The following is a 14,511-nucleotide window of genomic DNA, read 5'->3' on the forward strand; positions in this document are numbered from 1 at the left end:
ATCACTACTACCAAGAAGTAGGATTTTCAGAGAATTGTTTATTATCATTTCTCTTCACAGTCCCGATGGGATCCGGGTTAGAATAGGTCCTCAGTACCACTTGCTTGTCGTAGAAGGTGACTAATCTTAATGGGGCGGTCCTCCGGATGAGACCGCGAAAATCGAGGTCCCGTGTTACAGCAGGTGTGGCACGATAAAGATCCCTCCCTGCTCAAAAGCCATAAGCGCCGAGCACAGGTCTCGATTTCGCAGATGTCCCCATACGAGTGAAATATTTTCGAGGGAAGTTAAACAATATTTAAGGTTGATCGATCCTCATAGGTTTTTGCAAAAATCTTCAAGAGCAATAACTACTATGCTGGAATTTCCTCTACTGGATGTCTATTATACATTGGTTTCCCCAATAAATCTATACATATTTATGAATTAGCAGGGTTTGTTTTAAAACTGATATTTAAATTTTGTCATTTCAAGAAGTTTTAATCGATTTTTATTATTCTGTTTACCGAAAATGTGTGGTTTTCTGATGATGATGTATACTTCTATTTTTGTATGTCTGACATCTTTAAAAAGGTGGCAACATATACATTTTCTTTGGTTATTAATTAAATTAAATTATATTGAATGGAAATTAATAGAGTTTCCACTTTTAACCATAATGAATAAAAAAAGCCTTCAAGTGGGTCATGGTGAACCAATCCACCTGACATGTGAACTCATTACGACTAAAGCATTTCTCCGAGGGAAAGGTTGCGACAAAATTTTAAGAGCAATACCTGTGACCATACTAAATAAAAAATCTGAAAAGCTGACATACTTCTACACCTTAAGTAGATCAGTGCGCCAATCCAGCTGATAAGCCAACTACTCATCTTCCTCAGAGTGGAAGCCTTTGACTAAATATCAGGGCGATATCTGTTTCCGTAAAGAATAAAAGTCCGGCAAACTGTTTGACCCATGTTTAGTCCAAAAGTAGGTCAAGGATGGACCAATCCAGCCGAAATTCAAACTGGACTTCTAATCCAAGAGGAAGTCTGTGACGAAATTTCTGGGCAATATCTGTACTCATAATGAAAAAACAAGATGTGTTGGTGAAACACAAATGCCCCCGATAATGGCCAATTCCGAAGATGGCCAAGGTCACAAGGGCAAATATCTTGGTACCAGTAGAAAGATATTGTCAAAAGAAATGTGTACAATATGAAAGCTCTAATATTTACCATTTAGAAGTTATGACCAATGTAAAACAAAAAAATTAAAAGTAGGTTAAATGTCAAGGTTCAATACCAAAGCCCTATCTCTTACTGTTCAAAAGTTATTAGCAAGGTTAAAGTTTTCAAAAAGTAGGTCAAACTCCAAGGTCAACGTCACTGGGTCAAAAAATGGTCTTGTCACAAGGAATACTCATATGAAATATCAAAGCTCTATCACTTATTGTTCAAAAGTTATTAGCAAGGTTAAAATTTTCAAAAAGTAGGTCAAACTCCAAGGTCACAAATGTTGGTACCCACGGAAAGGTCTTGTCACAAGGAATACTCATTTGAAATATCAAAACTCTATCACTTACTGTTCAAAAAGTTATTAGTAAGGTTAAAGTTTCAGACAGAATGACAGAATTACAGACAGGGCAAAAACAATATGCCCCTCCGATCTTCGATCTCGGCACTGTTCAAAAGTTATTAGCAAGGTTAAAGTTGCAGACAGAATGACAGACAGGACAAAAACAATATGCCCCCCCATCTTCGGGGAGGGCATAAAAAGCCCGGAAAACAGATACAAACATTACTGTACCACAACAATATTCAAAGTTCATTATGTAGGCTATGGTCAAAGGGAAAAGGGATAGGAATGGTTGGAAATCAACTACTATTCCAGTAGAGACTAGACCAAGAAAAAAGACAAAATTTATGTTTAGGTCTTGAACCAAGTCAATAAACTGTGACATGTAGGTGATCATGGATAATTTAGCTACATTGTTGTATTACTACGCTAAAAGTTTTAACGAGTATAGTACTTATCTACAGAAATAATAAACTGTGACATGTAGGTGATCATGGATAATTTAGCTACATTGTTGTATTACTACGCTAGAAGTTTTAACGAGTGTAGTACTTATCTACAGAAATAATAAACTGTGACATGTAGGTGATCATGGATAATTTAGCTACATTGTTGTATTACTACGCTAGAAGTTTTAACGAGTGTAGTACTTATCTACAGAAATAGTAACGTGGATGTAAACTAACAATTCATGCCAAGGGCCATAACTTAATGAAAAATCAACGGACCGGGACCAAATTCGAACTTGATCTGTAACTTATGGCAAATTGATGTACCAAATATCAAAAGAATATTTGCAAGCACAACCAAAAAACAAGATTGCTACACGTAGCCATGTCCCGCAACGCCGCAAAAAAGTTGAAAGCACTAAAGTCCCATGACTCCTGTAAAATTTGTCGAATCAAAATGGCGGTGCATTATGATCAACTACATATGGTGACTAACCATCCTACAAAATTTGAACAAAATCCGGTGAGCGGTTTCGGTGGAATTGCGTCCACAAAGTGTCCCTTTAGTCACTGGTATTAAACTGATGATAATAATGGTAACCACCATTCCAACATGGCGGAAGGAAATTCCGGAAAGACCACGTTTACTTGTATCTATTTGTATTGTTTATTTGCGATTGATATGCAGGCAAGACATATCATACACTAGCAACAATTACGATCAGGTGTTATTTCATCTTTTATACGGCTCATATGAACAGAAAATTCGTCGTTGGAAAAAAAAAGGATGATAGTAACATCAGAACTTTGTCAATTTTAACAATTCAGAATTCCCTTTACCCAAGGATGCTTTGTGCCAACTTTGGTTGAAATTGGCCCAGTGGTTTTTGAGAAGTCAAAAATATTAAGTTTACGGACGGACAGACAGACGGATGATCAGAAAAACTCGCTTGAGCTAAAAAGTGCAGAAAATTGGACTGACGGACAGAGCGCAAACTTAGTCTCCTTCGACTTGCTCGGTAGGGGACTAAAAAGTCTGGGAAACTGACACATTTATAGCCCTAAAGTAGGTCAAGGATGGACCAATCCAGCTGAAATGCAAATTCACTCTTACAATTCTTGAGGGAGAAATTGTGACCAAATTTCAAAGTTGTACATGTATGCATCTGTTACAGAAAAAAAAGTGGAAAACATGACCCCTGCCTGAGGCTGATTAACAGCCAGCCAGTGACAGAACACAATACATCCCTGTAATAATTGCTAGAGGTTATTCTGCAACATACACGAAAATGCGGTCTTTCTGCACCAAGAGACCTTCCCCATACTCTTGATACAGGTTTACATAATCTTGATTTATAGGTACATCAGGAAAAAGAACATAGTCTTTAAAATTTTATTAACGAGAAATATCTAGGGTTTTTCTTTTTTTTTTTTTTTTTACATTGCACAATCTGATTATGAAATACAATTGCAATAATACCCTTCAAAAAGTAACAAGTCCCCCCCCCCCCCCCCCCCCCCCCTCTCTATAACCCAATTTTTTCTTCTTCAACAAATGCTATCCCCCCCCCCCTCCTCCTCCTCTCTCTCTCCCCTAGGAATGAACAAGAGTGAAACATCTCTACAATCAGAATCTTTCCGATTTCATACTCTACATACATTTAATATAGAGTATCCAGCATGGTGTTCTCCAAGTATTCAGCACCATTGACATCATATAACTAGATCAATAACAATGAGAGATTCAGTCTCAATCTAAAACAATATACAAACAATCCTACTACATATAAAATCTAGTTCTAAGGATTAAAAAAAGATGAACACATGTGGCAACTCTTCAGATGTCGAAGTACTGCTCCGTTTCTTCCTCCAAGAGAATGGAATTATTCGACTATTCCTGAGCATGTTTCTAAACGTAATGTAGAGACGTTACGGAATTTCTCAGTCCTGTCTTTCACTTCTATTTTACTTTTGATTTTATACAACTCTTCAGTTCATGCAAACAAAACGGCTCCACTGGCCAATACCGGCACTCATCCCTCTAAGTTCTCACACATCCCTCTTGGCAGGGTCTACAGGAAGTACAGACGGTCGGATAGCGACATGTGGGGATCCTTATGAATAGACTGTCCCACCAGGAAAGCCAGCTTGTGTGCATACTGACAGGGTGCGGGGACTCGAATTGTTCCCTGTAAAACAAATTCACAGATCAGACCTCTGGGTATCTTTTTCACAACATGAATGAAGTATTTGGAGTTCCGACTTTGATCAGTTTGACCCCTTGTTTACAGGTTTATTCATACCTACCACTGATTGAGGATATGCACAGAATGCAACTGTGCCATTCAGTCTTCTGGAGGTCACGGAAAGGTGACTGAATGGCACAACTTTATCCAGTGATTGAGAGAGAATGTGGAAGCAATTATAATCGACTTCTGAATTGACTGATGATGTAGCCATTATTAGCACTAAATTGGCTGATGTAGCCATTATTAGCACTAAACTGACTGATGATGTAGCCATTATTAGCACTAAATTGATGATGCAGCCATTGTTAGCACTGAATTGACTGGTGATGTAGCCATTAGTAGCATTCTAATTGACTTCCTGAGTTGACTGATGACTTACCGGCCAGTTGTAGTACAGATGGGTCATTTTGTAAGCCAATCGCTGAAGGTGATCAGGCTTTAGTCCAGTGGTATCCCAGATCACATTATAGTGGGTTGGAGTTACTGTTCCTTGTCTGACTGACTGAGACACCAGGAAAAAGTCGAACCTACAACACAGATTTTTTTTTACCTTAACCATTCAGCACACAATTTTCAATGTTCCATGTTCAAAAGTCGAAAAGAAAATGCAAGTTAATATTAATCTCAATCCTAGAGACAGAAAAGACTAATCCAGAGGCAATACATATTAGTTTCTTCAGAAGCAATACATATCCATTTTGGTTTGAGAACTGGTCTCTGTATTACACGTTTCCCAGACAAGGGTATAAGTATTAGTGATGGACAAAATTTCAAATTTATGACATAAATATATTAAATTTACTTTATTTTTTACTCTAGATAAAGTTAAGGTAGCTCCATACTCGCAGTTTTATCTGATACAAGTTTAAAATGTGCATTTATTTCCATTCATTAGGGTTAAAACTAACAAATTATCATATAAAATACATAGGTCATTACACTTTTTAAGATGTGAGATGTACATAAACAGAATCACATATCACCATCAGAAAATTGCGATTTTCCTAAAACATCGTTATCAAAATTCCATACAAACTGGTTTTGACGATATAGTAGCATTCATAACAATATCATGAAACTGTATCTTTACAAAAATATACAAAATGTCTGTAAAAAATATCGGAAATCTATCGCATAATAGAATTCATAAAGAAATCAATAGAAACAGAGTTATTGCCCTTGGATTCAATATTTTGAAATGTATCATTGATTATTCATCTATAACTTAAGAGTTTTGAAATATTTTATTTTGAACAAGATTTTTTACAATGACTATAGGAAAAGACTCCAACATAATTTATGTTCCTATCATGCATAAATCTAAATAAATCATTGATTTTGTAAAATCTGATGACATCACAGGAGGGTGGAATTACTTTAATTAGAATAAAATTATTAGATACATGTATCTTGTTTAACATCTCTCTCGAGAATTTTCCACTCATATGGAGACATCCAAAATCATTAGAAATTTGAAGTTAATAATCCCATACTTTCGATTTTATTTTCCCGGGATAGGGATAGATCTCGACTTTTGTTGTTCTTATGGGATCCGGGTCAGAATAGAGCCTCGTTGTAAGATGCAAAATCTGAGGCACTGTGTCACAGCAGGTGTTCCCTCCCTGTTCAAAGACTGTAATCACCGAGCATAGGCAGGCAATTTTGCAGGCCTTTACCGACAATGGTCAGTGACGTCTCCATATAAGTGAAAGATTCTCAAGAGAAACGTTAAACAATCGTATCGGATGATTCAGCTTCGTCAGCCATTTTTGATAAGTCACGGCAGGAATATACGTATTATTTTTTTTAAAAATACCGACGTCGGCGATTTTCGAAATGACAATCGATTATTCACATCGTTTCAGTTATAGCGACCGACAATCGAAAGTAGGCGACAATTGGTACATCACTAATGAGCATCATTTGAAAGGTTCGACTCTGTTGTTTAGCACTAAGAGGGCGAAGGATCACTTGTTCACAATATTTGATGCCCTTATTCATAAATGCTACTTATGAATTTTTTATTCGAAATGTAATCCAGGGGGTGCATTTCAATAACGGATGCAATTCATTAATTATTAATACTCCTATTGGAATGTCAGGAACAAATGATTTTCTAGATTTTACTATGGATCATTATATTGTCCCTGCCCAAGAACATGACCCTGACTGAGGGACAATGAATGCTCTCCCAAAAATATTCATTTTATATCTTGTGTCACTAAATATTAAATGAAGTTCAACAGCCTCTAATTTCTCTGAAAGAAAATGATGATCCTTGCAACAAGAACATCCTGAATACTAGGGCTGGATCAATATATCGATTATCGATATACATCGGTATTTTTGTGCAATATGATAACCGATACAGTGAGTCTCGTATCGTGGTTATTAACGTATCTTACAGTGAGATTTCATGAACGAGTTAACAAATAAATTGAAAATATACGAACGAACTATCTAAATGTCATTTGCTCCTTGACTGCATTAGCCTAGGTCACGCAAACCGTTTGACTTCCCACTCAAACGCCTTGGAGCGTTCTATTTAAAAATATTACACCGCGAGGGGGCGCTAATCGAAAAACGAAAATGGCAACACCGAAGAAAACAAAGAGCACAGCTGTTGTTCCAAATGTCAGTTTATGTGTCGCTTGTTCTAAAGAAAGCAAACGTTGTGTTTTTGCAAGTTCGAAACTTGGTCCTTCATTAGAGAAACCAGTGACGATATGACCAGAATTATGCTGATTTCACGAGAACTAGTATTACAATGCAGGTCTTCTTCAAACATTAATTGCGGTAGAATCGTATACAATAGCGATTTCCCATAGGCTGTTGGTAATACTTCCAACACGCCTGACCTATTTGCTAATTTAAGTAAACACTCTTTCTGTAAAGGTTTCAGCGAGAATTCGATTTTTAAATCTGATAAAACTTTGTTTATCTTCTGTTGGACTGCGTCCGTCATCGTTATGCATCAACCAATCAGCTGCTTTATCAGAATTCGGATAAGCCTCGTTATGGAGTGTAAATGTTTATCGTAGAATGCTCCTAGACGTTTATCTCGTAGAACACTGCATTGACAAACGTGTAGGTGACCTAGACTATGACTGCATACAACACAAACATGTGTCGAAAGTGTGTGCGTGGTGATGATACCGTGGTCTCACTTTTCAAATATTACATATTTGTAGCTAGAAAAAACCAAAGTGTAACGTTTGTGAAACAGAGGTCGTAAGCTCTGGTGGTACAAGTAATTTAACAACACATTTGCTATGACATCAGACATGTAAAGCTAACTCAGAAAAATGGCAAGAAGTCTATCGATGAATGATGTATGTAGTGATCAGAGTCGAACGTGATCTGCAGTCGCAATTTTTGTATGAAGAAATATATGAACAAATAAATGAAGTTATAATTCATATGTGCAGATTCATCCTGAACATAATTTCCTCTGCTGCCTTAGACTTAGAGTGGGATATATTGTATCAGCAATTAGGCCAAGATAAATAAACAGTGCGTTTCCTATTCCTGCCTGAAAAAAATAGGGTAGGTAGGTAGGGTAAATATTTTATTTTATTTGAACATTTTATTGTTTAAAATTCAACTTTGACAATATGACATTTTATATCAGGATTAAAGCATATTGTGTACATGTAAAACTATTTTGAGAGATGCATATTACACTGACATAGTTATGCAAAAGCTACCTGGATATTTTTTTTTAACATTGAAATGTTCGTCTTTTCGACATTAAAACCTGGAAGGCATCAATAGCTTTTTTGGTCGCCGATTCAGCTGCCACTAACAACCCTGCATCTAATGTAGGGTCAACGTCTGGTTCACAAATAAACTCTAAATATTTCATTTCAAATCTCGCTAAATCACCAACAGAAATACTGTCCTGAACTTCATACAGCTCCATATTTTTGGAATGCGATTTATTTGGCCAACATAATATTGTAGTTTCGCAGTGTTTTGGCCAATCAGATGGCCCTTCATGATGCTTCTCAAAAATATTAAACAATGATTCATTGTTTTTACCGTAGTCATAAAGTTTTTTCCCTCTTGATGTCTGCATTTTCCTATCGTAATTGCCAGCAATATGTTTGGCAAGACAAACACGCTGCCCCCTGGGAAGTAAATCAGTGTATAAATTTTTCAGGGTCGGCTAATATATTTTAGGGTCGGCCGGGGAACCGGAAACACACACTTTATTTATCTAGGCCTTAGGGTTTGTTTAAAGCCAGAGAATATGGATGCCCTTGTTTTCATGAAAAGAAAATATGTTAACAATATTGATAAAAGCAAATAGATAATAATTTCATGCACAATTGTCTTTTATGATATATTAATTCAAGCTAACACTATGCAAATGAAACAAAAAGAATAGGCGAAGCTTTATTTTTGTTATTATTTAATCATTTTAATCCTCAAAATTAAGTGTAAATCTACTTATATTGTATCGTCAATACTTATCGCATATCGTCTCTCTGTATTGCAATACGCATCGTATCGAAATTTTCCAAACGATACCCAGCCCTACTGAATACCGCAATAAATCAGGCAGCAATCAAAATTTTGTTCATTCCTAAGGAGGACTTTATTGTTTAACACTTTATAATTATACGTATCACAACAGCCATTTCTTGTAGGGCTGTGCGACACACCGAAAATTTTGGTGCATCGCGATTCATTCCATTCGATTCGATGCACCGAATACAAATTCCGGATTTCAGTTCAGTTTAGATTTTTCATATACCAAAAACAAATATGGCATCCGAGTGATGTGTAGATAATGTGGATTTTTATGCAACAGAGATTTAAATCATTACTGTGCCGAGATTTAGCATTTTCATCACTCAGATACCAACAGAATATGGTCCGGCAGATCACTGCAGTTCATCATTACATGACATTTAGCATTTCTATCAGTCCTAGAGTGAAATCAACATCGTAGGTAATGACACAGATTAAATATTTTGAATATGAGATAAGTAAATGAATAAAGGAGAGATTTTCAATGACTCAATTGATAAAATTGTTGAATTTTTAAATATCAATGAAAACAATATCATATACATTTTGGATTGACTATAGATTTGTTTAATTAATCCAAAAATTATGCAACACATTAATATATCATATACCTAGTAGTGTATCAGCCCTGATACACCTATCTTGGCTAGGGTGAGACAGCTGCAGGTAGGTAGGGCTGTCTCGCCCTAAGGGCCGAGATATCTCTGTCTCGGCCCGTTGTCAAGGGTCTGTCTCGCCCTCAAATTTAAAATGGCTATTTCTTCTTTAATTTTTTGAAATCTAACATAACTACATGAAAAAAATGATGTTAGACACAATTTTTTTCAAATACAATACTTTCTTCCACGACAAAATTTAATTTAAGCAGAAAAATTAAATAAAAACGTTTTCAAAAACAGCGCTAAATTGTAGCGAGTATCTAAGCAAAGGGGGGTAACCCAAGTAACAATTGTTTATTTAGAACAATAACACGTTTAACCTCATTTCAAAACAATCAACGTTCTAGGCGACAGAAAACAGTAGGAGGATTATGGAGGGTGATACTGAAGCATTTTCAGAAATTCCCGGTCCTAATGGAGATAAAATGTTAATTTACAGCAATTTTGATGTAGAAAACTGTTTTAAAACGATTTCTGAAATCTAAAATCCCGAGACTTTTCTCGTTTTAATGCCGAGTCCTCAGGCCGAGGACTTGGCAATAAAACGAGAAAAGTAGAACCATTATCTTTCGACGTATTTCAACGACTTATAGTTGCTAAACAGATGGGAAACGGTAAAAAAAAAAACCACCCAACTTACTTCAGTATAAGGTGAAATAGCAGCATCAGATCTGTAAACATTCCCGTTCATACGATAACGCCATGTAAACAAAGTTCTACAACTCTTACAAATTATATGAAATATTGAAAACGGGCGAGTTTGGTAAATCCGAAAAAATAAATAAAAATAATTCACAGCTTATTTCCAATTTTAATATCAATTAGCAAGCACCTAGGAGCTGCTTAATAGAATATACATTTACATGAACAACACAACGGTAGATATGACGAGTTTCTCAGCCAAGCAGTTCAGTTAATTCTAGACCACATGAGGGGTTGTGGACCCATAATTAATCAGCTACAAAACCCAGACTTTAGCATGTTTCACAATGCCAATAGTACTGGAAACGTAACCATTAAAGTAAACTCACTGAAGGAATGAAATAGTCAAATATCGTTGTACAGTATACCACGTATTTATGTTTGGGTCAATAACACCCCCCCCCCCCCTTTCCAATTTAAAAAAAATGTTTATCAACTTGTTGTGTTTTAGGTATATGATATAAACAATATCACACTCTAATGTTGATCTCAGACCTGGGATTGCCCCTCGAGTGATATCAGCCCTCGCCCTACGGGCTCGGGCCGAGATCAACTCTCGGGGCCAATCCCAGGTCCGAGATCAACATTAGAGTGTGATATTCTATATATAACAAATTTTAATGGACTGTCAATGTTTTCTTTTTGTTCTATCAAAGTTATAGATTGATGTTATAAATAGATCTGATGTTCACAAATGACAACATATAGTTATACAACTTGAATAAAATTAAATCAAGTATGCTTTTCATTGAAATTGTTAATTTTTGTGTCGTCGTTAGATAAATTGGACCCAACATGAACCGAATCGAAAATAACCGAATCGTGCTGTTCTGAATCGAAATCGAACTGAGCTAACCCCGAATTGTCCCAGCCCTAGTTTCTTGGAAGCACGTTTCTCACACATTGAATGCTTTGTTCTAGCTTCACATTGAATGCTTTGTTCTAGCGTCACATTGAATGCTTTGTTCTAGCGTCACATTGAATGCTTTGTTCTAGCTTCACATTGAATGCTTTGTTCTAGCTTCACAATCACTACAGTGTAACTCACCAGATCGGTTTGGTTACCACATCATCGATAATTGTTCCTGGTGGTGGGTTGGTTAAAGATGGACCAGACTTAACAAAGAATCTCGTGTTGATCCTCTTCTTCACTACTATCACTGCAACTCTAGGACTGGAAAGAATAAAGCAAAACTACGGATACAGTCATTGTTGGCAAATTTATAATTCAATGTTCAGACATACTTTTCTTCTCTCAAGGCACAAACATACAATTTATCCATTCCAGTAGATAGTACCACACCCAAAATGTGTATTGATATATATGTGTTGTTCTTTGCCAAATAATTGTCAAATTGTTTTATTCAGAATTTTGCCTTATTTGGTTGTGTACCTAAATCAGGGGTCAGAAGGACAGAACTTTATAGAAGGTATTTCTACCCAAGTTGACCCAGCTGAAGTTTGATGATTTTAAACCTCACAGTACTTAAATCATGAGCTGGACACGATAAAGAAGACAGACGAGAATGCCATACCATAATACCGCCCATCTTAGACGGGCCTATAAAAATCCCTACAGCTGTATATTACCACATTAAACTTACTAAACCCAGGCACACAGATAAATGTCCCCGCGTCCTTACTCACTAAACCCAGGCACACAAATCAAAGGCCTGAAGGGCCACAATGGCGTCGTGCTAAGAAAGCAAAGATTATAATGAAACTATGTACTGTCCAGTTTATCAATGCTTCATCCCTTATTGTATGTACACAGAGTAGATATAGCTTTATATAAATCTCAATGGAGTCTTCTACCTGTGAATATTTTGATGCCATTGACTACAGTCACACCTTGTTATTGCAAATTCAACAGGACTGAAATTAAATTTGAGATATGGCCAAGGATTTGCGGTAACAAGGATAACACACACACAAAAAAGAAGTGGTTTGGACTGGCAACTCTATTTACATATTCCCGATAACGAAGATTAGCTGTACATGTATTAAAAACACACATACAGCTTTGAATTCAAGCAATACCAAGAATATTTATCCTTCATACAGGAATAATGCTTCTAATACATCTGTACAGTAGCTCTTTTCACAAAAAAATTCAATTACAGATATATTTTTTTACAATTCCATTCATTTCTTCAGAATATTTTTCAAAGGATTATTTACAATATCTAATGTTATTAAATAATGAAGATTTTGGTGATCAACCATTGCTCTCAATTATTCACACCTCTTTGCTAGCCAAGGGAGTACTCTACAATCCTTGGCACAGATGTAATTCACAAAGAACTGAAAACTTGTGCATTAAGATATTTAGTGAAAAAGTCAACTGTTGTGAGAACTCTCCTTTTAATAGTTGTAAAGGGCAGCATTGCATGTACTTGTTGATAACATAATAAAAACAAGAAATAAGTTTTAAACCAAAATTTTAATAAGAAATATGTGCAACAATGTAAACTATGGACCATTTGTAGTATATATCACTGCTAGCATCTCAAGAGATGAAAATCTAGTCAGATTAAAAAAAAAATTTGTTAATTAAGTAACTTTTACCTCCACAAAAACCTTTACTTGAAAGCCTTATAATAATGAATGCTTCCGCGCTTGGTTTGTTTACAATAACATTAACACGTGCCAGTGTTTATATACCGAGTTGACCAATGATTTGCAAACCTACAGATGCGTTAATACCCTACTGAGAATGCTACAGTCAAATAAACATTACCTACCCTAAAATATAATGACCATAAATAATCCGCGATACACTATTTCTCAGTTTAAATTTCGCCAACAGCACGCAATGTTTACAAACAAAACCCACGCTATCTTTCGTCTAGACACGCTATCGTTTCAGACATCACGTGACTTTGCAAATGTAGTTCGCATTGAAATCGGAATTTTTATTTGATTTGTTTTTATTTTTTGTGAAAGTTTTTATATGTTAAAGTAAATCAATGTGATAATTTTCATTTGTTTCTCATTAACAACTTTAAAATTTCGTAAATCATTAAACAGTACAGATATTCATACGCCATTACAAAACGCGCGGGATTTTTCCGCGGAAGCATCGATAGTCTGACACCTTCGGTCGCGTAAACTTTTCAGCTGATTCAGTCGTACACGCTGACTAGATGCCGTTCGAGCAAAGCTCGACGCCATAATAAATGTCCCCGCATCCTTATTCACTAAACCCAGGCACACAGATAAACGTCCCCGCGTCCTTACTCACTAAACCCAGGCACACAGATAAATGTCCCCGCGTCCTTACTCACTAAACCCAGGCACACAGATAAATGTCCCCGCGTCCTTACTCACTAAACCCAGGCACACAAATAAATGTCACCGCATCCTTACTCACTAAACCCAGGCACACAGATAAATGTCCCCACATCCTTACTCACTAAACCCAGGCACACAAATAAATGTCCCCGCATCCTTACTCACTAAACCCAGGCACACAAATAAATGTCCCCGCGTCCTTACTCACTAAACCCAAGCACACAGATAAACATCCCCGTGTCTTTACTCTCTAAACCCAGGCACACAGATGTCCCCGCATCCTTATTCTCTGAACCCAAGCACACAGATAAATGTTCCCGCATCTTTACTCTCTAAACCCAGGCACACAGATAAATTTTCCTGCATCCTTACTTGTAGTCCTGTCCACCACTTCTCTTGAAGCACTCGAGCAACTGGGGCATTTCGTACTCAAACACGGCCTTCAGTTGACCGTCACCCACACCGTCACGAAAGACAACGATCCTCTCTGGCAGAACACCATTGACCTCGTGGTATTTCTGCAAGGCCCCTACAATGAGCATTTCTACGTCTTCTCATCCATATCAATCACAGCTGTATACAGCATGCATTCAGAGTTCTACTATTCAACTTTGTTAATGTCGATATACAATGTACAATTAACTCTTACCTAATCATACACCTGTGTGCAATTGCAGAGGCTCAGTCTAAACTTCATCGTACTTACTATTAAACCTGCAGTATTATTTTAAAGATTCCCAGTCATTAAACTGTCTGGGTGGAAACTGACCTCTGAGAGATGTGAGTAATCCTTTCACGAGCTCCTCCCCTGTGTGCTGAAACGTTGTACGCGAGTAATACCTGGTGAGATTTTTGTTCAGAGAGCAGACTACCCCTCCCACGGAGCGGCCTTTCTTGGCAGAATCATGGTAAGTGTCTATACCTACCACCATGATATTTTTTAACTGGAACAGAGGGAGAGCTGCGGTTAGTAAACAAAACAAAATTGTCTTCCTTGACATGAAAAATAAAGGTACAAAAATAAACAAACATACAACAAATAGAAAATAAACATACAAATGA

General features: G+C 36.7%; 1 protein-coding gene across 5 annotated transcripts in view; it reads right to left on the reverse strand.

The window, feature by feature from the left end:
* Positions 1-3,388: 3,388 nt before the first annotated feature.
* Positions 3,389-14,511, reverse strand: part of LOC125664287 (piwi-like protein 1) — a 51,361-nt gene continuing 40,238 nt past the window's right edge. For 3 of the 5 annotated variants that reach the window (XM_048896973.2, XM_048896972.2, XM_048896974.2), the window contains exons 15-19: positions 14,219-14,393; positions 13,822-13,978; positions 11,204-11,329; positions 4,638-4,785; positions 3,389-4,198 (exon numbers count right to left, since the gene is read on the reverse strand). In XM_048896973.2, the coding sequence (XP_048752930.1) occupies positions 4,082-4,198; positions 4,638-4,785; positions 11,204-11,329; positions 13,822-13,978; positions 14,219-14,393 (723 nt within the window). In that variant the 3' untranslated portion in view covers positions 3,389-4,081. The remainder of the gene's footprint in view (positions 4,199-4,637; positions 4,786-11,203; positions 11,330-13,821; positions 13,979-14,218; positions 14,394-14,511) is intronic. The other 2 variants (XM_056152546.1, XM_048896970.2) reach the window with 1 other exon arrangement.

The sequence above is a fragment of the Ostrea edulis genome, chromosome 1, assembly GCF_947568905.1.
Source record: "Ostrea edulis chromosome 1, xbOstEdul1.1, whole genome shotgun sequence".
NCBI lineage: Eukaryota > Metazoa > Mollusca > Bivalvia > Ostreida > Ostreidae > Ostrea > Ostrea edulis.